This window comes from Glycine max, chromosome 4 (genome assembly GCF_000004515.6).
Source record: "Glycine max cultivar Williams 82 chromosome 4, Glycine_max_v4.0, whole genome shotgun sequence".
In the NCBI taxonomy this organism is placed as follows: domain Eukaryota; kingdom Viridiplantae; phylum Streptophyta; class Magnoliopsida; order Fabales; family Fabaceae; genus Glycine; species Glycine max.
The window spans coordinates 50,253,321-50,275,970 of record NC_016091.4 but is presented as its reverse complement, the minus strand read 5'-3'; the positions used below and the strand labels follow the sequence as shown (position 1 = coordinate 50,275,970).

The following is a 22,650-nucleotide window of genomic DNA, read 5'->3' as shown; positions in this document are numbered from 1 at the left end:
ACGTATAGCTTTTAACGTTGCAATATCTTTTTGATCCTTTCATCTGTTGAATATTATTATTGTCGTTGCTGCTGCATAGAATAGGTGCAGTATTGGTCTGCATTTGGTGATCTAATTCATCATTCAATTAAACAATGCCTTCATTCTTCTTCTTTTTTTTATAATTAAAATCACCAAACTAAAATTCAACCAACAATTGAGATCGATCTCCTACGCAATATTATAGGACCTTGTTAAAAGATTGCTACTACTTAGTATGGATTGTTTTGTGTATAAAAATAATAATGAAAATGCGAGAGTTAATTAGAGACTTTATGACTACATGAGTGCATGGGTGAAAATATATAAAATGATTGGATAAGTAATTAGAAACATTTTCCATTTTAAAATCATCACATGGATATTAATATTTGCACGCTACTGCAATCCGTAGCTAACTCCTCAAAAACTATCTTTCAAACTATTTGTGCAGCGGATAATACATTTGTCCCATCATAACTTTTTAGTTGAGTGAGATAATAATACTTTGAAATTTATTAGAGTTTAAAAAAATATACTCATTAAAATTGTTATAAAAGCAAACGAGCTTATGATTCAAAACAACTAATTTTAAGGTTCGATTATCAAGTCTACTACCACTAGTGTACAAAGAACAGTTATTATGACAACTCATTCTCATTTCTTCCCTCAGCATGACATAATGCAATCTGTTATTCCCTTGCTATTTAAAATAAGAAAAAAAAGGTTAACAAAAATCTGTTAATAATTGATTATTAATTATTGCATTTTTTTTATACAAAAGTCCTACTTTATTCCCTTACTATATATATTCTTGTTTCAAAATCCCATTCTTTCACCAAATAACTTTTATGTATCAGGATTCATATTAATTAATTTAGTCTTCCATAATAGTATGAATTTGAAATTAAATTTTTATCTTGAAAGAATTAAACCGAGGAAGATTTTATTTACCGAGAAATTAGATTACAGAAATTAATAAATGAAAGAGTAAATTAAGATAAAGTAAAAAAAAAAACTAAAGTAAAATAGCATTTTTCCTGTTTTTTAATCATTTCTTTCTAGCGAGAAATATTGTTAAAGCATTCTCTTAATTTTTATGGAACCAAAAACAGCAGTGCATTCAAATAATGAAGTAGTACTGAAGATTATATATTCTTTATTTTTGTTATCTTGTTCAATTTTATTTTTATCCATACATAACAACTCTTATCACACATTGCTTTTTCTGACGCAATTAATAGAAAATATAAAAATGGTGTACTGAAAATAAAGTTACTTATCCAGAATAACTAACAACTTTTTCTGCCTCTTTCGGTTACTAAAGAAGACAAGCTACAACAATCATTTTTTTTTTCATAAATGCATTATCATTGATCACCTTCTTTTCTGTTAACAGGAAAGATATCACTCTGCGAAAACCAAATTCTAACAATAAAAAATTGCATTTTATTTTAAGAATATTTAATTTTTAAGTTGCATATGAAAAACGATTTAAAAAATGAAGATACCTATACATATCTCAACTTTTTAAACGTTGAAATAATAAAACTATGAAAATTAACCATTTGTTTGCTACTTTCTTTTTTCAAGATAACCATGTCCTATTATTTAAAAATACGAGAAAATCTTACTCAATGTTGTAGATATCAATTAATTATTTCATAATGAAATGGATTTAAAAAGAATCCTCAAATTGGTTAATTTCTTATACGTGAAACCTTGTCTTGTGGGCCCGTGGGGTAAATATATATATATATATATATATATATATATATATATATATATATATATATAATTAAATAGTTATTTTAATTCCCTATACTAATGTATATGAATCACTTCTTGTAGCGAGTCACTCAGGGAGAACCTAGTGAATATAAATACAGAGATCACTATTACAATTTCCATTTCCAAGGACATAACATATACACAGAGAGTGTGGAAGGAAGCATACTAGGGAAACGCATCCGCTTCCAAGTTACAAACTTCAGGGAGGCTTTATATATATATATAGAAAGTGACAACTATATATATATATATATATTGGAGGTGAAATGGTGAAGGTGTGGTGGTGTTTTTCCTTTGCTTTCATTTTAATTAGGGTGTTTATTGGTGCCGTCTATGGTGACAATGTCACCTACGACGGAAGATCCTTAATCATTGATGGCCAACATAAAATCCTTTTCTCCGGTTCAATTCATTATCCTCGTAGCACTCCTCAGGTACCCTCACTTTTTGTTCTTTTCTTTTCTTGATCTTAATTTATGTCTTTGCCATGAGTTCACGCTTATATGTTAATTATGATTTTCCTTTTTTGGCTACTATAGTTCACATGGTATGTTTTTATGTGGTATATGTTTCTGGGGTTGAGGACAAAAAGATGAAAAGTGTTAGAAACATATAAGCAGGAGAGAGATAGTGACGAGGGAGTCATTTGGTTTTCGTTGTCTTTGTTAGGTAAGAAATATCAAACAGTACTGCTCCATTATTCGGAATACTACTCTTGCAGCAGCTATGGTTGGTTCACGTTGTTTTTGTTTTACGCTTTTTTACCTTCGTTATAGAATGTTAAATAATTTGATGGGTGGAAAGAGAAAAGAGGAGTAAAAAGTTATTAATGGGTGTACAAAATTAACAAAAATTGTTATTTGACACCCCAACAACTTGTTCAACGACACCCCTGTTAGAGAGAAAAATAAAATAAAATATAGATACGTTATATATAATATGATAGAAAGAAAATAGAGGAAAATTGTGGATATTAATTACGTGTATAAATGGTTGAGTGTGCAAATACATTTCTTCAAAAATTAATGTAAAAGAATCAAGATTGGCATGATCTGGAAGACAAGCTGTTTCTTCTCAGTGTTATTATTATAAATAATACAAGCAACTTGCACGGTCTTCTAATTCTATTTTATGAACTATGAACATGAAGTCTTCGTGCTTTATTTAACTTGGTAATCATTTTTTATACTTCAATGGCATCTGTGTAGCAGTGTAGGTTTCAGTTCACATGGGGATTAATTAGGGAGACCCTTGACTCCTTTAGAGATAGATCGTTCTCACTATAGTTTGTTCTTTTTAATTATATATAGTTTGACTATTATGTGTGTTGGGACTTACACTATTTTTTTAAGGAACTCCGATCTTTCACTCCATTTTTCTTCATCCATCTTGAGGTTTGACTCATCTCCTTTAGTTTTTCAATCAAGGATCGGATCTCATTGTAGTCAAGCCGATAGGATTGGGCTTTTTTCCACACTGAATCTAATTAAGTAGTCCTCTACACTCATTGGAGTCTTATATTTTTTGTAGTGGACTTACACTCGGGGCAAAACTCTCTTATTAGAGGGGCTAAATATTTTTTTTTTTATCTGAAAAAAGATATCATTAAAAGGAAATGGCACAAGAAATACCACTCCAAAATACATGAAAAATACAAGCATGAATAAATATCCCAAACCTATATTGTTACATGATATTTAGATGATTCTCCCCACCTAAATATACTATAACCAGAAAGTAGGAATCCCACGATTACCCCATCAAAAAATATACTGCTGCAGTGTAGGCTTGGTAATTGATTGAAATATAAGTAAATTTTAGCTAATACAATAATCATATTTAATTTCATTATTTCAAAAATATTCTTAAGTTTAAATTTGAGCATTATCTCCAATAAATATGATTAGGAATAGTAAAGAAATATAAATCTTTTTTTGTATGAAATAAAAAAAATGAACTGACTGAAATTCTTAATTAGTCTAAAATTAGATATTTTTAGTTATGTTTGAGTATGAAAGTGATAAGAGAGAACATGACATGAAAGAGTTAATGTAATTACCTGTAAAATATCATGTTCAAATAAAAATTAGGAACCTTAGTTTGCTCTAGTTACAATCTATATTAGACCTATTACATGGGATGTTTGATGATGATAAAGACATATTTTTTTATCAGTCAATGTTAATTTTTTTGTTAAGATGTTAATGAGAAATTCAAACTCATAACTTTTTTTCCTTTCAACCCTTAAACCCTTCCTTAGAACCCCTCACTGGCTGCAACTCATATATTATTGTCAAAGGTTAACTTTTAGAAGATCACAAGTATGCACCCATAATGTTGAAAGGGAAACTAAGACGAGATATGATAGTTTGGCATAGTGCCCACCTGTTAGAGATAATGACAATATTAAAATAATTCACATATTTATTATGCTTAATGGATCATATAAGAGGTTCAAAACTTAGGTAAGCCACGTTACAAGGACTCGAGTTAGAGATGTATTTTTAAAAAAAAAATCATTTGTGTCCTCGATAAACAATTTATTGAATTTAAGTTTTTAAAATGATTGGTTCATAGCATAATGTTAGAAATTTTATGATCAAATAATTAGAGTTAGATCATTATTAATTGTCTCCTTATCTTTTGGGAAAAAAGTTGAATTTAAGTTTAAGATAAGTGATTTTGTGTATTATCCGTGTTTTAAACTAAAAGAACTCTTGTGTAGAAGAGCATATTATATAGAGATACAGCATAATTAAAAAAAATTGCATCCTTAATTTTTTTTCCTTTGTTAATTCGTGACACCTAATTTGTAGCAAACTTGTATGGTAGTTTAGGATGGTGCCTACTGCCTACCTGTTAGAGATAGTGATATATAACTTTTAAAATATTAAAATAATTCACATATTTATTATGCTTAATGGATCGGAGGAGGTTCAAAACTTAGGTAGACCACGTTACAAGGACCTGTGTTAGAGACGTATTTTTTTTTTTAAAAAATATTTGTGTCCTGGATAAACAATTTAAGTTTTTAAAATTATTGGTTCATAGCATAATGTTAGAACTTTTATGATAAAACAGTCTAGAGTTTTAGACCATTATTAATTGTCTCATTATTTTTAGGGAAAAAAGTTGAAATTAAGTTCAAGATAAGTGATTTTGTGTATTATCCGTGCTTTAAACTGAAATAACTCTTATGTGGAAAAGCATATCATATAGAGATATAATTTAAAAAAATAGCATGCTTAAATTTTTTAGTTTGTTGATTCATGACACCTAATTTGTAGCAAACTTGTATGTATATTCTCAAATTCTCTTATTGGGTCCAATACTAATGCCAACTAAATTATTATTATAAAAATGAGAACACTATATCTAAAGTCTCTTTATAAATTACATTTTATTGCAGGTTAAATGTCATTTTTACTTTTTTTTCCCTTATGATTTAAAAGTCATATTTTGATCCTTCCAAAGTTCCTTCAGTTTAACGTTAACACAGTTAGTGTCTTAAATTTTAAAATAATTAATTTTAATATAATAATAGTTAAAAATCATCATTATATGTAAATTAATTCATAGATAGTAATAATTTTTAGTGGTCATAATCTTTTTATTAAATTTTTAAAAAATGTTTATCATATTATATGTTAACACTAAAAAAAGATTAAATATCACTTTTTATGAATATGTTTACAAAAAAAAACACATGATTTATGAATACCTATATATTGTTTACTACAAATATATAGTAAAATAAGTATTCATAAAATCACATAACTACCTTTTTTTGGTCGACCATAATTAGCTTATAATGTTGTTCTGACATACTCATTAGTTTTCACGTGAAAAAAATAAAATAAATCTTCATTAATTAAGCCATTCGTTCATGTATACTTTTTTTTTGACAACTCGTCCATGTATACTTCGTAATCAATTTTATGGGTTAGCTTTATTTATTGGCATTTCAGTACAAAACATTAGATAGTTAACAGCTCAACTACGAATCTATTAAGAATGATAAGAACATAAACGACATTAATTTTAACTTTTTCTTATGAATGGAGGAAAGTTGTCTACTTTCGACCATAAAAGAACAAAAAAAAAAAATACAGTATAGTAATATTAAGGTATAATGCAGAAGCTCACATAGTGATTTATTCAAATTTAAAATCGCCTAGATTCAAATAAAGCCAGGATTGTTTGTATAGAGCAGTTGTGTGTTTGAACTTTGAAGGGGGGGGGGGGTAAGTAAGAGCAACCATGAAGAAAGAAACATCTCAAAATTGTTAAATGAAATTTGTTCTAAATTTGAACAGATGTGGCCTAATTTAATTGCCAAAGCTAAGGAAGGTGGATTAGATGTCATACAAACTTATGTGTTTTGGAACCTTCACGAACCTCAACAAGGCCAGGTGATCAAACTCAAACTAGTCTACATCAATCTTTAATTTGTCATTTGCCCTGTATTTTCTTTTTAAGTTCATTGTTTGCAAGCTGAACAATGTTGGTGATTTTTTTTTTTTTTTTTGGTTTGTAGTATGACTTTCGAGGAATGCGTAATATAGTGAGATTCATTAAGGAAATTCAAGCACAAGGTTTATATGTAACCCTCCGAATTGGACCATACATTGAGAGTGAATGTACATATGGGTAAGTCCACCTTCCAGCTATTACTACTTATGCTAACAAATTTTCCAACACAAAGGAATTGGTATCAAGCTATGAATTAAAACATATTTTGTTTTCATTGAGGTTACTTTTGGAGACTTCGATGATACTAAATAATATGATAATGGTTACGTAATAGAAGAAACTGACTCGCGGTTTTGTTGGTGCAGGGGTCTACCGTTATGGTTACATGATATTCCGGGTATCGTATTCAGATCTGACAATGAGCAATTCAAGGTATCAAATCTAGTTTTTGTGACCCTTCTATAGTTCTAGCTCTGTTATTTGAAATACATAAGCGTGGTAGTTACTCTGTCTCTTGTTGCTTTATCCAACTTGCTCTAAAAATTATTAAGTATCTGGGCCATGTCTCCTTATAACTTAACACAATTTACTCTCAGCTATACTTTTCAGTCAAATTAGTTATTAACAGACAATTCATTAATGACAGTTCCACATGCAAAGGTTCACTGCGAAAATAGTCAACTTAATGAAATCAGCCAATCTTTTTGCTTCACAAGGAGGGCCTATCATACTATCTCAGGTTTAAACTTGAAAGCAACAACAAAGACTTGTCAATTATATATCAATCCGAGCTTTTTTTCTTTTAGGGCATGTTTGGATTGCCGGTAGCGGCAGTCCAACTTACGTTTTCAAAAGTATCAACTTTGATACTTCTGCGATGAAACAACATGGGATTTCGTGTGGCTGCAAATACAAACATGCACTAAATAGTTTATGCTCAATGTAGATTGAGAACGAGTATGGGAACGTTGAAGGGGCATTTCACGAGAAAGGACTGTCCTATATTCGTTGGGCTGCCCAAATGGCCGTGGGGCTCCAAACTGGTGTGCCTTGGGTAATGTGCAAGCAAGATAATGCTCCTGATCCGGTGGTTAGTCTCTAAGAATTATTTTACTTTCTATGGATTTAAATTTATTATATTATAACATCTCTAAAAAGGAATTCATGTAATCTGCAGATCAACACATGCAATGGCATGCAGTGTGGAAAAACTTTCAAGGGCCCTAACTCGCCTAACAAGCCTTCACTATGGACAGAGAATTGGACAAGTTTGTACGTTCCTATGAAATTCTGCATCACAATTTACTTATTTACAAACCATTTTTTTTCTTAAAAGGGGCAAACTTTAGTTATCAAAGCATTTCAAAAGACTAATGCCATTCATTTCACGTGAAAATTTGTAGTTACCAAGTCTTTGGTGAAGTACCATACATAAGATCAGCTGAAGACATTGCATACAATGTTGCCTTGTTCATTGCAAAAAGAGGAAGCTATGTCAATTACTACATGGTATCATCACTGCCCACCACCTTGCTGTAACCGTTTCTCTTTTCTTTCCCTTCTCTTTATCCCCAGCATTTAAGACATTATTTTGTCTTTAAAGTATCATGATGGATTTGTCGCAGTACCATGGAGGAACCAATTTCGACAGAATAGCCTCTGCTTTCGTAGTAACGGCATATTATGACGAAGCTCCACTTGATGAATATGGTATGTTTCTTTCCTTTCTCCGTGTTAGTAAAATTGTAGAGATATCGAATCACTACGTGATTGACTATGCTAAGGTAAGCAGGTTTGGTTAGGGAACCAAAATGGGGACATCTTAAGGAGCTTCATGAAGCAATCAAGTCATGTTCAAATTCTCTACTTTATGGAACTCAAACTAGCTTCAGCTTGGGCACACAACAAAACGTAAGAAAACTAAACAGAACGCCTGGTTATTTTCCTCAATTATTATCTTCTTTTTAGCTAGCATAAAAAAGGGAATCGAGCACGAGGTGAATAACCGTACTAGTATTTGAGTCGCAAACTACAAATTTATAATCCAAAAGATGAATCTTCCAAACAAAATCCATCATTTTCCATCACTCTTTTTCAGGCTTATGTTTTCAGAAGAAGCTCAATAGAATGTGCTGCCTTCCTGGAAAATACTGAAGATCGGAGTGTCACAATCCAATTTCAAAATATTCCATATCAATTACCCCCCAATTCAATCAGTATTCTACCAGACTGCAAGAATGTAGCCTTCAACACTGCCAAGGTAAAAATCAAATGCTCAATACATACTGGGCAGTTTCTTTTTTTTTTGCTATCATTCTTTGATCATTATTCTTTGTATCAACGTTATACAGATATAATGATGCTAGTAAAAGGCAATTCATATTTTATGCACTTGTAGGTACGCGCACAAAATGCCAGAGCAATGAAATCGCAGTTACAGTTCAATTCAGCTGAAAAATGGAAAGTGTACAGAGAAGCCATCCCCAGCTTTGCTGATACTTCATTAAGAGCAAACACACTATTAGATCAAATCAGCACAGCAAAAGATACATCTGACTATTTGTGGTACACATTCAGGTAAAATAGCAATATACGTACTTAATGCCAGCTGCATTTAAAGATGTTTGCTATACCATAATTACTCTTTACTAAGATTCATGTTGACGTCTTGCTCATGCAGGCTTTATGACAACTCTGCCAATGCTCAATCCATTCTTAGTGCATACAGCCACGGACATGTTTTGCATGCCTTCGTCAATGGAAATTTAGTAGGCAAGCTCTAAACCTCAACCCTGAGGATCCCATGTTTTAGGATAGAAGGAAAACATCTTTTTTTTTATAGAAGTAACTGTATCCATATGGTATTATGGTTACAGACTTGGTTATTACACAAATATCTCTTTATATTATAATGCACATTTTTTCTTTTATCTTTCAATGCATTAATACAAGTTGAGATGCTAACATTTGGGCTCTATACATGCTTCTAACTTTAGGTTCTAAACACGGAAGTCACAAAAATGTATCCTTTGTCATGGAGAACAAACTCAATCTTATAAGCGGGATGAACAATATTTCTTTCCTCAGTGCAACAGTTGGATTGCCGGTAATTGTATCAATTGTTGTGACTTTTTTTTTTATTCATCATCAACAAGTAAATGAAACAACTTAAAAAGAACATATTAAGATAATCTTCATGTTATTTATCAATTCCAAAGATGAAGTACCAGGTAATATGCCTGGTTATTTCATTTGAGATGCTTCTTCTACCAGGAATATTCAAGATCACGGTAAAGACTATAGTGAAGCATCCTTTACTATTGAACAAATATCTGCCTGGAATGCGCTTGCAGAATCAGATTCCGTTTGTTTAAAATCATACGAAATAAATATTAGGCAATATCATGGCCAAAGAAAGATAATTGATTACATGAAATGTATATTTATTTCTGCATGTAGAACTCGGGAGCATATCTAGAGGGCAGAGTTGCTGGCTTGCGTAGTCTGAAAGTTCAAGGCAGAGATTTCACTAATCAAGCATGGGGATATCAGGTGAAATGCTGACTTAGTAGACTGCAATGAGACCTCAATTATCAATCATGTCTCTTCTATCATAAATTATCTTGACATACTATTCTCAATGTAGTTCTCAGAATTTAGTTAACATACATTGCTTTTCCTACACTGTTTAAAATTTCTAGTCAATCTACGCCTATATATTAACATTAATTTATTATCAACTGCTTAAAATTTCAATTATAAGAAATGTGTCTTTAAAATTCCAATCATATTGCGTGCTGATGTTGAATTTTTGCATGAAGGTTGGGTTGCTAGGAGAAAAATTGCAAATCTACACAGCTAGTGGATCAAGTAAAGTTAAGTGGGAAAGTTTCCTAAGCTCTACTAAGCCACTCACATGGTATAAGGTATATTATCAATTATCATCATTTAAATTTGTTGTTCCATTTTTTCCTCAACCAAACATGGATATTGAGGCGAATCCAACTAAACATGTTGAAAGGCCTTTATGCTCGAGTTTGTCACTGCCCTTTATTATGGATTGAAATCACTTTCCATCACAATTCACAACTGCTCACCATTTATCTACAGTATTATTTTAACGGTGCACTAATATTTTACCTAAACTCATTGACAGACCACATTTGATGCACCAGTGGGTAACGATCCAGTAGTGCTTAACCTTGGTTCAATGGGAAAGGGATATACTTGGGTTAATGGTCAAGGTATCGGTCGATATTGGGTATCTTTCCACACACCACAGGGAACACCTTCACAGAAATGGTATGTTCCTATACCACACTTTTTTTTTTCAAACTCCTATTTCCCAAAATAGTTTGAGGGATGCTGATCTCAGAAACCCCTTTCCCCGAATTATTATAATACAAAATAGTTATGTATATATATATATATATATATATATATACTTCTCGCTTAGAAATTCAGATTTTACCTAATTATAGTCTCCTACCTGCATTTCAAGCATTTATTTACTTACAGTTGAACATTTGTATTCAGGTATCATATACCCCGATCCCTCCTAAAATCTACTGGGAACCTACTAGTTCTACTAGAAGAAGAAACTGGGAACCCACTAGGGATCACTCTAGACACAGTTTACATCACATCACAGTGAAAGATCACACATCATGAGTAAACAAGAATGCTCTATCTTCTTACGTGGATGCAGAGAGCTCAGATGTATAGCTAAAGGAGAAATACGTTAGCATGGCCCTGTATCTCATTCTCCCTCCCCTAGATACATATTTAGACATCTCCAAAATAAAAAGGGGATGTTTTAGAGACAAACAAACAGTCATTAGTTGTGTAGAATTTTCAATATCTTCATTGGTTGTCCTTGTCAACAAGAATCCATTCTCTTGGCAGATGATACTTGTCATTATTAAACTGCTAATACAAATTACACAATATAAACAAGAACAAACAAATAACTTCTAGGCGTTCTAAATGATCATTTCTTATGGTACAAAACCTTTTCAAACTAAAACAACAGACTTTTGTAAGTTCCTTGTGTTTGAATAATTAATTCTTTATTTTCTTCGTACCTTCAAATTCAGATTTACACTGCCAACGTACCTAATAATTATTAGTCTCCGACATGCACATGAAGAATTTTTTTACTTACAACAGAACATATTTATTCACGTATAACATACCCCAGTTCCTAAAACCTACTTGGGACCTTGTAATGATATATAGTATTTGATCATACAAGAAGAAGAAGAAGAAGAAGAAGCTTCATCCTACTAGGTGACGTTGCCTATATGGGTCACTCAACACCATTCAACACGGTTAAAAACTAAAGCTTCACGAATATTATTTAGCATGGAGTGCACGGGAGAAAGTCACTCGATTAGGATTTCAATTATGAAGGAGGAAAGACAGGATTTAACAGTAATATTTGAAGGAGTGTAAGTTATGAGGGGGAAAAGGGAAAAATAAGAAAAGAAAAGCAGCACAAAGTAATAGTATAAAAACAAAGCAAGTAGCAATCGAGAACTCAACAAATCACATTATATTTCAATACCAATCCTAGATGTTGGGGTTTTACATAAGACTCCTATAGTACATTTATCCAGGATTTCAATTATGAAAGTGGAAGCACCAGTGAGAACAGTACATTTCAAAGGAGCGTAAGTTATGAGCTAAAGGAAAAAAATTAACACGGTAATAGTATATACACACAAAGAAAGTTGCAATGAAGAACTCAGCAAATCATATTAGTTTTCAATACCAATGCCCGTGTGAATATTACCCTTCGCGAAGTACCTTTGAGCATATTAAAAAAAATAGGTTGCTACCATTTAATGTCATGCATGCAACAATTTATAGTAAAAACATTAAGGGAAGTGTCAAAAACTCGAAATTTTATATAACCATTTCACTTGAGGAACTGCATGTTTACACATCAATATTCATTAAAAGAAAAAGAACATGTTCAAACAGATAGTGTGTTCATTACACATATAAGAACCAAATGAGCAAAAGATAAGTACTTTTATCAGCAGGAGCTAAGAAGTAAACAATCAATTAGGTGAAGTAATTATTTACAGGGAAAGTAAAACTCCAAGTCAAATAACATGAGGAAAAATACATCTTTCTTTTCTTTCTCTTTTCTAATGAAGAAGAAAGATGTAAACTATTGGTTACAACTTACAACAGATCAATCATAGCTAATAAAATGCAGAGAACAAAAAAAAAGCCAGAGGAAGAGCAGTCGACAGTGCGAGTAATAGAAAAACCAGTGTGATGTTCTACTTAATGAATTCTTGAAAACAGCTTGTCAAACCCACATCTTGCCCATTTATATCCTGAGAGCCACACCATCTGTAGATATCACTCTAGTTGAAAAAAAGAAAAGATAGTAAATATCTGCCTGAAAGTTGAATGTATAATGCCTAATTTATAAGGTCGAGATCAAAAGACTAAAGTTGCTTTTCTTACCAACTTCTTCACTGCCTTCTATCTTTGCAGCATTGCGTTGTTTAACGGTCAACAAATGCGAAGGTAAGAGGGCCTTATGTTAAGGCAATTCTGCTATGAACAATAGAGTCTGCGCCCAGCCAGCATATTTACCATATTTGGTTACAAAAGCCTCTGCAACACGAGATACTTGGTGGCAATCTTACCCGCGGGATTTTAAAAAAGAAACATCCAAATTAACACTCAATCATAAACTCCAGATATAATCACAACATTCCACAAGATGCAATAACCAATCAATCAGTAAAGCATAAGTAACAACTTTTTGTAAGCCTACCCGCCACACGTGTGTGTCAAATTTCTAAACTAAAGGTTGATATTTTTATTTAAAAATTACTAATAATTAATATAATATTATTTAAAAAATTAAATTACTAACCATAAATCTAAAATGTATTACCAACATTTTGTTGGTTTTTTTGGTACATATCATTCTGTTGGTTAGATCAAGTGAATCTTGATAAAAAAAATACTCAATCTTTTTAAAAGATATTAATTTCAATAAATTTGATGAATACTTTGTAACTTTTTTTTTTTGACAGAAAGATATTTTACACTTATAATATGATTAAAATATCTTTTTATAATGAGTTTAATTATATAAAATAAAAATTTGTCTTATATAATATAGACGTTTTTTCGAGTAATATAAATGTTGAAATACTACTAGAGAATTACTTAATTTATTAATCACTATCAGTGTTTAAAAGAGTATTATACTACTAACCAGTATTTTAATATTTAAGTAAAATAATTAAAAGCAACGGAGACACTAAAAAGAAACACATAAATACAGCATCTCAAGCATCTCCACCCCATCGTGCGCAGCACAGCCTAATAGAAAAGTGGCGTTTGGAGCACGCGCGAAGGAAGCAAAGCCGCCAGAATTGAACCCCACAGCTCCCGTTCTGATTCCGGTAACAGCCACAAAAACGCACATCAACACTGTTTTGCCCCAAACGCGAACCTAACCCATCCAGCGGAGAAAGAGAGAGATCCTCAAACTCAAATATTTCTGCCAACCCTTTGCGCCAATCAAAGACCCCACACACACTCTCTCTCTCTCTCTCCCTCCCTTAAACCCACCCCTCTCCTCTTGCCATGCCAGCCTCTCCTTCAGGTTTTCATTCATTCCTCTCTAAAACCCTCACTCCCTCAATGCCAACCCTACGCTTCCAATTCCCGCAATTTCTCCTCTCATCACAACTATTCTCTCAATTTCTCTTTTCGTTGCTTTTTTTTTTTTTTTTGGCAGAGAACCGAACCAGATGGAGGAAGCGCAAGAGAGATTCGCAAATCAGCCGGCGCCACCAGAAGCACGAGGAGGACGACGACGACGACGACGAAAACCCCAATGCGGAGGAAGACCTCGCCGAACGCGACTACGATTCGGAGGACCAAACGCACCACAACCACCCTAATTCGCAACCTCACGTGGAGACGGAGGTCCTCTCCGACCACGGCGTTCAGATTTCGCAGTTCCCGGCGGTGATAAAGCGCTCCGTGAACCGCCCTCACTCCTCCGTCACCGCAATTGTTGCTCTGGAGCGTGCCCTCGAGTCCGGAGAGAATAAGGCTCCAAGCGCTCTCGCTGCTCCGGTTCTCGAAAACGTGTCTCACGGCCAGCTTCAAGCGCTGTCGTCTGTTCCCTCTGATAGCTTTGCTTTCGACGGTGATTCCTCTTTTGTCATCACTCCCCCTCCCATTTTGGAAGGTCGTGGCGTTGTTAAGCGCTATGGAACTAAGGCTCTTGTAGTTCCAATGCATTCAGGTGAATTGAATTTCCATCTTGTGTTTGTTTTGCTTCAGTTTCGTGTTTCAGGTTTGGACACTTTGAGTTGATGTTTAATTTTGGTGTGGGGTTTATATGAGCAGATTGGTTTTCGCCTGCCACGGTGCACAGGTTGGAGAGGCAAGTGGTGCCGCATTTCTTTTCAGGGAAATCTCCGGATCATACTCCGGAGAAGTACATGGAGTGTAGGAACTGCATTGTTGCCTTGCACATGGAGGACCCAGGGAAGAGGATTACGGTTTCTGATTGCAAGGGTTTGTTGGCTGGGGTTAATGTTGAAGATTTGACTCGGATTGTTAGGTTCCTTGATCATTGGGGAATTATTAATTACTGTGTTCGGATGCCGAGTCATGAGTCTCCCAATGCTGTGTCTTGCCTAAGGGAGGAGACGAGTGGAGAGGTCCGTGTACCATCGGAGGCTTTGAAATCTATAGACAGTTTGATCAAATTTGACAAGCCCAACTGTAAACTGAAAGCAGACGAAATTTATTCGTCGTTGTCTGCACATAGTGCCGATGTCTTAGATCTGGAGGACAGAATAAGAGAGCATCTATCAGAGAATCACTGCAATTATTGTTCTTGTCCTCTTCCTGTTGTATACTATCAGTCTCAAAAAGAGGTACACTGGTTTTTTGTTTCTAATTTAATATTATATCATGGTCCTATGGCTGTCTATTGCTTTCATATTATGGATAATCATGGTCTGGATGAAAGTATGAATAGGAAGGGCTTCCGTTATTCAATAACACTGGTTTTTTGTTTCTAATTGAATATTATATCATGGCCCTATGGCTGTCTATTGCTTTCATCATATGGATAATGATGGTCTTGATGAAAGTATGAATAGGAAGGGCTTCAGTTATTGAATAACACCATATGACCACCTTGCATGAGTATGGAGAGCTACCCTAGCATTTAGCATTCAATGCATATAGTTGTTGGAGACGATGAACTTCTTTAGTTGAAAGATTATTTAGTCTGGTTTCTCCATTTCTAGAAAAATCTATCCCCTCCACTGCCCTTAAAACTGGTTACTGTAAATTTGTAGAGGGAAAGCATACTACGCAGATTATTTGTTATTACCTCTTGAATCTTTTTGTTTGTTTATCATGCTTGCTTAGTATTATGAAAGGGACTTCTAAGTAGTCAGTAGGAAAATTCTAAATTGGTTAGATTGTTGTCATTGTAATTATGTGGAAGTTTATTAATTAATTTACAGGAAAAATCACTTATGTAAACTATTTTTAGTGATAGGATCAATGCATCATACAGACTTATTGGAATACTAGGGTTTTTATTGTCTTAGGAGTCTCATTAATTATTATGTTAGTAGTATATTAGGTTATCTGGTTGAGCTTGTACTAATTATACCACTATATTAGTACTTGGCCTAGAATGGTAATATAAAAGTATTTGGTTGTTGTTCTTGAAGCGTCTTCTAGATTATGTGGTTTACATGTACCTCTATATTTGTAACAAGTTGATGCTTACTAGCCAAATATTAACTTGAGGGAGTGTTAAAATATTATTATTCATACTATTCAGATAAAGGAATTTCCCCCATCTATTCATAAAATTGATACAAGAGCCATTACCCAACTCCAATTAGACCTAAAATGGGATTATACATACATAATAACAAACAACATAAAAAACTTTTTCCTAGGCTTCCTGCTCTGTTTTGGATGAGATTTATTAAAAGATATATGTTGAGAGAAATAGAAGATGGGCTTATGTGGGAAAGGAAAAGCAAGGGTTTATGCTTTAGGTGTGGAGAAAAGTTCCATCCCTTAGATCAATGTGCAGAGAAACAATTAAGATTGGTAATTTGGGGAGATAGTTAAGCCCCAAACAAAGATGGAGAAGTAAGTAATTGTCAATGAAGTAGATAAAGATAGTGTGGAAAAACTAGTTTCCAACTTTCAGCCTTGGGGAAGGCTGATTTTTCAGCAGGCAGTAATGATAGGAACTGATAGTCAGGGGCAGTTATGGCAGTTATGTGTAGAACATAACTGCTTTTGAAATCAGTTCTGTATTAGAAACTCCAAGATGACAGTTATGTGTAGAGAATAACTGCTAGCAATTAGTTTTGTATTATAAACTGCAGGATGGCAGTTATGTGTAGAAAATAATTGCTGGTATGGTAGTTATATATTAGGAGTATATACCTGATAGTAGGTTGTGTAATTGGGTGTGAAGTTATCTAATAGTAGAAGTATATCTCTGTGGGAGACTTCGGTCTCTGGGACAGCAAGTGTATTTCTGTATTTGTGTAATAGGAGACTTTGTCTCTGGGACAGCAAGTATTTTGCAGTATTGTGTGTGATTTCAGCTTTCAATATTATCTTTTATTACTTTTATGAATTGATGTTCCATCAACCTGCACTCTGCATTTTACTTCAGTCCTCAACCCCCGAAGAAATACCTCAAGAGAAGTTCCTTTGAGATCTCCAATGCTTGTGCCACCAAAATTTCATATTCTCAGATATACTCATCAACCAATGCTTTGTTGCAGAATACTTAACCTCTCATATATACACTGCCTACATTTCTTTCTCTGAATCTTTGAATCAATGCTTGTATCAGTCCTTTCCAGGTCAAGTTTGGCATTTTATTCCTCAAAATATGGAACCAGTGTACTGCACTACTGCTAAACCTTCCATGCTAACAAATGTGAGCTGCACCTTTGCTGTCAGCTTGATCCTCTGTACCTCAAAGAATTTCTACTCGCAAGCAATCCACCCCATTGGGTTGCTGCCTCTGAAATTAGGCAAGTGGACTTTTCTTTCCCAAGACTGGCATTCATTGACAAAGTATACGGAATTGCCATCCTATTGTGCATCTGCCCTTTGCTTATTCAGATGCAGATTTGACATCTCTTTACGGGTTGTTCCTTCCCTTCTATTCCTCTACCTCAGGCTAATTTCCTGTTTCTTCATCCACATATTCAACAGTTGCCAAAATATTTCTATATCATCCATATTATTCCAGATTTCTGCCACATATGCATCCAATAATCACATTCCATGGCCGCTGATTGTCTTCAAAACTCCACCAAATTCTCTAATGATTCTACCCTCTATCCCATTGCTTCCCCGGTAAGAGATCTAGCAGGTCAAACTAAATTATTATTTATCACAAACCCCAAAAATGAGATGTAAAAGAGTACTGAGAAAACAGAGAACAGAGAAAGTGATAGAATGCTTTTGTGATGTAGACAGTACGACAATCAGAAAAGCAGAGAATTCTCCTTCTAAGGTTTACCTGCTCAGTTCTTTAAAATAACAATTCAGAATGAATCCTATAAACTATTTAACCAATTTTGTAACAGCTTTACCACTCTATGGCACCTATCTAATCTATAACTACTTTAACTGCTTTGCCTCAACTTCTTTCATTCTTGTAACTTGGGACCCTTCATACTCTATTACATTTGTTGCTGTTATTACTTGTTTCTTGAAATTAAGTTGTATTGAGACTGTAATGGAGCATCTGTCTTTTAGCCATTATACTGACTGATGTGATGATTGATCTGACAGCTGGGAAATGGTTACTATTTTGAGTGTGTGACAGTCTGCGTGCTTGATTAAAGCTGACTATTTAAAGTTTTAAGCAAAACTAATGTTATATGTTAACTGTTTCTTTACCTGATTTGTAGTACTAAAAAATTGTAAACTATGGGCGCATTATATGACCCTTGTCTCAACTAAGCAGGCTGTGATTAATTTTGAACACCCCTTGCATCATATGTAATTAGCATCTCTTGTTACAGGTTGATATTTTACTCTGCACTGATTGCTTTCATGATGGGAGATTTGTCATTGGTCATTCAAGTATAGATTTTGTAAGGGTGGATTCGACTAGGGATTATGGTGAACTAGATGGGGATAGTTGGACTGATCAAGAAACTTTGCTGCTTCTTGAAGCAATGGAGATTTACAATGAGAATTGGAATGAAATTGCTGAGCATGTTGGTACCAAGTCAAAAGCACAATGCATTCTTCATTTTCTCCGTCTACCCATGGAAGATGGAAAATTGGAAAATATTAACGTTCCAAGCATGTCTTTGTCATCCAATGCAATAAATAGAGATCATAGTGGAAGACTGCATTGTTACTCAAATGGAGATACTGCAGGTATATCTTATGCATTTAAATCAACTTGCTGTTATATGCTTTTGATTTGGTAATTGGTATCAATGCTGTTACAGGAACTGTCCATCAAACCAGAGATTCTGACAATCGGCTTCCTTTTGCAAATTCTGGAAATCCTGTTATGGCTTTGGTGGGTGACTGCTAATAATATGCCTAAGTTATTTTTCAATCAAGAGATGCAATTGAAAACATGTATCAGCCCAGGATGTGGTTATAGTACGGCACCTAACATTGTGTCCCTAACTAATTTATTCATGTTTATTTATAAAAAAATTTATAAACAAAACTTGTTTCTTCAAGTTACATTGCCTCTCTTTGGCGGAGCCAGTTTATTGATCACCACACTTTACTAACAAAAGCATAAAGGGGTGATGTGCTGACCAAGAGATTGTATCTAGACACCATATCAGTTTCACAACAAATTAAACTCTCTTTTATATATTCTGCAGTTCTTTTGATGAGATTCTTACACGTTTGGTTTTGGTTGGTGCATTCCAAAGGTTGCCTTTTTAGCTTCTGCGGTTGGACCAAGAGTAGCTGCTTCTTGTGCTCATGCAGCATTAGCAGTATTGTCAGAGGATAATTCTGGCAGCACGTCACAAATGGAAGCACCGGGACATGATAATAGGTGAGTATGCTTGTCATTGTTTTTGTACATTCTATCTTCTGCTTGTGCTCCCTTTTTTTTTTTTAATTTGTTCTTTTATTTATTAAAAAAATCTTATACAGTGGAACTGAACCTTACATAAAACTCCCACAAAAGAAAAAAAAAGCAAAGGAAAGAGAACATTAGTTTGTGTCTTTATCCTGTTCCTATAGTAGAATGGTATGGTGGGTAGAATGGGAAAGTTAAGCTCAACTTGAACTGTCGTTTTTTTATAGTTGCTAGTTTATGAATTTTGTACTAAATTAATACTTTTCACATATGTAGGACAAATTCAGAAAACATACATTGTCGAGATGGTGGCCCTCATGGAGAAACAGCAGTTTCAAATAATCATAATGGTCAGTTATGGTTGCTGCTTTTTTGTTACAACCTTTTACCGTAGCCTCTAATAAAACCCAATATGTAATTTTCTTTTTGAGAAATGCTTCTTTTGATTTCAGAGGATAAGGCAAAGGTGCGTGGTTCATGGGGTCTGAATGAGGGTAGGATAACCCCACTCTCTGCTGAGAAAGTTAAAGATGCGGCTAAAGCAGGCCTTTCTGCTGCAGCAATGAAAGCAAAATTATTTGCCGATCATGAAGAACGTGAAATTCAGAGGTTATGTGCTAATATAGTTAATCATCAGGTATCACTGTTGTTTTTTGACATCAATTCCAGTTGATTAAACTAAAATATCAAATATAGTTTATTTCTCGTGTCCATTTCTATCTGGATGGTATGCATTTATTTGTAAAAACAAGTTAAACGTTTTTCTACAGAATAAAATAAATTAAGTAATTGGAGCGTACTTAAAATCAGGTGCAGAGCTAGTATTTTGATGTGTTTAACTTGTGTTAGTGGCTTGCTGTTATTGACAGCTGAAAAGATTGGAATTGAAGCTGAAACAGTTTGCAGAAATTGAAACATTGTTGATGAAAGAATGCGAACAACTGGAGAGAACAAAGCAAAGGTGTGCTGCTGATCGGTCCCGCATAATGTCAGCACGTCTTGGAACTGTAGGAGCCACACCCACAATGAATGCATCGGGTGTTGGTCCCTCAATGGCTAGTAATGGCAACAATAGGCAACAGATGATCTCTGCTTCTTCTTCACAGCCCAGCGTCTCAGGGTATGGCAACAACCAACCAGTTCATCCACATATGTCCTTTGCCCCACGACCTTCAATGTTTGGGTTGGGGCAAAGATTGCCCCTATCTATGATACAACAATCACAACCAGCTTCTTCAACTGCCATGTTCAATGCCCCTAGTAATGTGCAGCCCACTACCAATCATCCATTGTTGAGGTCTGTATCGGGAACTAACTCTGGTTTAGGTTAAATAGGGGAGTAGATTTAAGTTTTGAAACTTGAAAGGTGTAACTGTATTTGGTAATTGATTTCAGAAGTGAAGAGGAAGTTAGGTGGATATGCCGAGGAAGTTATTTAGTCTGTAGAGCCTGTAATTGGTTGCAGTTGATTGTGAAACTGTTGCTTAAAGGAAATAAGTAGCATTTGATGTTCCATAGTTCCTTCTTCTTTCTTTCTTGTGGTCTTTAGGTATCTTGAAAATAGATTCAGTGGCCCAAATCTTGCTTGTTAGATTGCACTAAAACTACTTGGATGAATATGGACCTCGCTATGTGACTTTTGTCTTTACTGCTCTTGGAGGCTGTATTCTGGATTTGGCTAGTATCCAGCGTATGAAAATCGAAACAATTTGAAAGTCATGTCCTGTATTTAAAAATCCAAAAAAAGTTTCACTTGGAATAAAATAATGAAACATCACGCATGGGGAGGAAATTTAGATGAAATAAACATAATTCTATCGAAAATGGTTGCAAAACAATGAGTACAGAAACAGAATGCAATATTTTTATAAGTTGTACCTTCGATGGTTTTTTTTTTTTATATATATATATATATAGATTGTACCTTCGATGTTAATGTGGATAAATTGATATGACCATGACTAGTATGCGTGAGTGGAATAGGTTCTGCACCATACGAAACAACTATGGACCCTTCGATGTCAAGTTTTTTTGAGATTATGATAGTACTTCCTACACTAAAGAAAATATTTTTCTTTCTTTCTCTCTCACAACTCTTTCCTTTCTCGTGAACTGGTGGGCTTGCGGTCTTCATTGAGGCTATTGGCGTCGATACGTTCATTGCCACTACAGTGATAAGTTGCCGCTCAATTCATCATCTCTTCCGATTCCCTCTGATCTAGCTTCCTTTGAATCAGCCCCATCGCGTAACCTACCTGGAACCACCCACCACGAACTACCCCCTATTCGTTAAACCTAACACCAAACACTTGGAGCCCATCATAAAAATCAATTATTTTTTCCCTCTTGTTTTGTTGCTTTTGCTTATGTTCTATAGTGTAACATTGTCTTCTCCGGGGACGAGACTTACAGGCGATGGGAGATCGGAGGCTGGCAGTTTGGCCATCGACACGAACAACATGCATTCTTAGATGAGCATTGTCATCTAGATCTGATATTGATCTTGCATTTCGAATTGTGCTTTTTGTAATGCAATTTGGTTCTAGAAAAGATTTGCAAACTTGATGCTACAACCTAGAAACATTTGGATTTTTCACTGTAGATGAGAGCTTGGCCGTTGTAGGTGACAGTGCTAATGGGGAAGAAGGAAACGAAAAAAAAAAAAATTAAGGTTAAGACGAAAAAGAGAAGTAAAAATGATAAAAGAAAAATTAAAATACAACAAAAAATCTGGACCAACATTTTAGAATGGTGTCAATACAATTTCGACTTGCGCAGCACCGCGGCGGAGGAGGACACCAGCGAAGAGCACAGTTCTTGGGTTGTGGTTGGTGGTGGGAGAAAAGAATGGTGTATTGGGATTTGGAAGGAAACAGAAAGAATCACAAAGGGTGTCGGAATTTTTTTTTTTTTTTTTTTCAGTGTTTGGTAAACCAAGATTTATCTTAGTTGTTGAATATAAAAATTTCATATCTAACTAACTAGCTTGTGTAAATTGACAAAACTACTTAAGGTCTTATTATTAAAAAAGGGTGGCGTAAGCTGAACTCCTTCCTTACTTGGGCATTTTTTTGGGAAACGACAAAAGGTACACACTTGTGCAGATGGGGCACTACTCAAGCAGAAACTATAACCACTACAAGCCCCCAAACTTAGTATCGTCTTCAACCAATAATTCAGAATCAGCCATCATCTCTCGAAAATGACTTAAAAAGCAAATGTGAAAGTTTGTGGTTTATTGATAA

General features: G+C 34.3%; 2 protein-coding genes and 1 long non-coding RNA gene across 6 annotated transcripts; 2 read left to right on the top strand and 1 right to left on the bottom strand.

Annotated features, from left to right (window-relative positions):
* Positions 1-1,868: 1,868 nt before the first annotated feature.
* Positions 1,869-11,186, top strand: LOC100780980 (beta-galactosidase 16). 3 transcript variants are annotated; one of them, XM_003522525.5, is made up of 18 exons: positions 1,870-2,243; positions 6,126-6,221; positions 6,347-6,459; positions 6,648-6,714; positions 6,929-7,021; positions 7,229-7,372; positions 7,460-7,554; positions 7,686-7,791; positions 7,908-7,992; positions 8,075-8,193; positions 8,381-8,542; positions 8,681-8,859; positions 8,963-9,054; positions 9,279-9,388; positions 9,742-9,834; positions 10,104-10,208; positions 10,439-10,584; positions 10,819-11,186. In XM_003522525.5, the coding sequence occupies exons 1-18, from the start codon at positions 2,076-2,078 to the stop codon at positions 10,934-10,936; spliced, it is 2,091 nt and encodes a 696-aa protein (XP_003522573.1). In that variant the 5' UTR covers positions 1,870-2,075; the 3' UTR covers positions 10,937-11,186. The 3 variants fall into 3 exon arrangements, with proteins under 3 accessions (XP_014630465.1, XP_003522573.1, XP_040871006.1); XM_041015072.1 differs by lacking the exon at positions 1,870-2,243 and adding an exon at positions 2,334-2,478; XM_014774979.3 differs by lacking the exon at positions 6,929-7,021 and having other exon boundaries at positions 1,869-2,243.
* Positions 11,187-13,701: 2,515 nt separating this feature from the next.
* Positions 13,702-20,922, top strand: LOC100780440 (SWI/SNF complex subunit SWI3C). Of its 2 annotated transcripts, XM_006578901.4 has the most exons (9): positions 13,702-13,924; positions 14,060-14,575; positions 14,680-15,215; positions 18,369-18,732; positions 18,807-18,880; positions 19,251-19,378; positions 19,682-19,755; positions 19,858-20,042; positions 20,275-20,922. In XM_006578901.4, the coding sequence occupies exons 1-9, from the start codon at positions 13,906-13,908 to the stop codon at positions 20,734-20,736; spliced, it is 2,358 nt and encodes a 785-aa protein (XP_006578964.1). In that variant the 5' UTR covers positions 13,702-13,905; the 3' UTR covers positions 20,737-20,922. The 2 variants fall into 2 exon arrangements, with proteins under 2 accessions (XP_006578964.1, XP_040871005.1); XM_041015071.1 differs by lacking the exon at positions 13,702-13,924 and having other exon boundaries at positions 13,931-14,575.
* LOC102664928 (uncharacterized) lies at positions 20,740-22,562 on the bottom strand. Its single transcript, XR_414109.4, has 3 exons — positions 22,146-22,562; positions 21,330-22,037; positions 20,740-21,128 (listed from the first exon to the last, which is right to left on the bottom strand). It is a non-coding gene; the product is annotated as an uncharacterized lncRNA (long non-coding RNA).
* Positions 22,563-22,650: the final 88 nt, after the last annotated feature.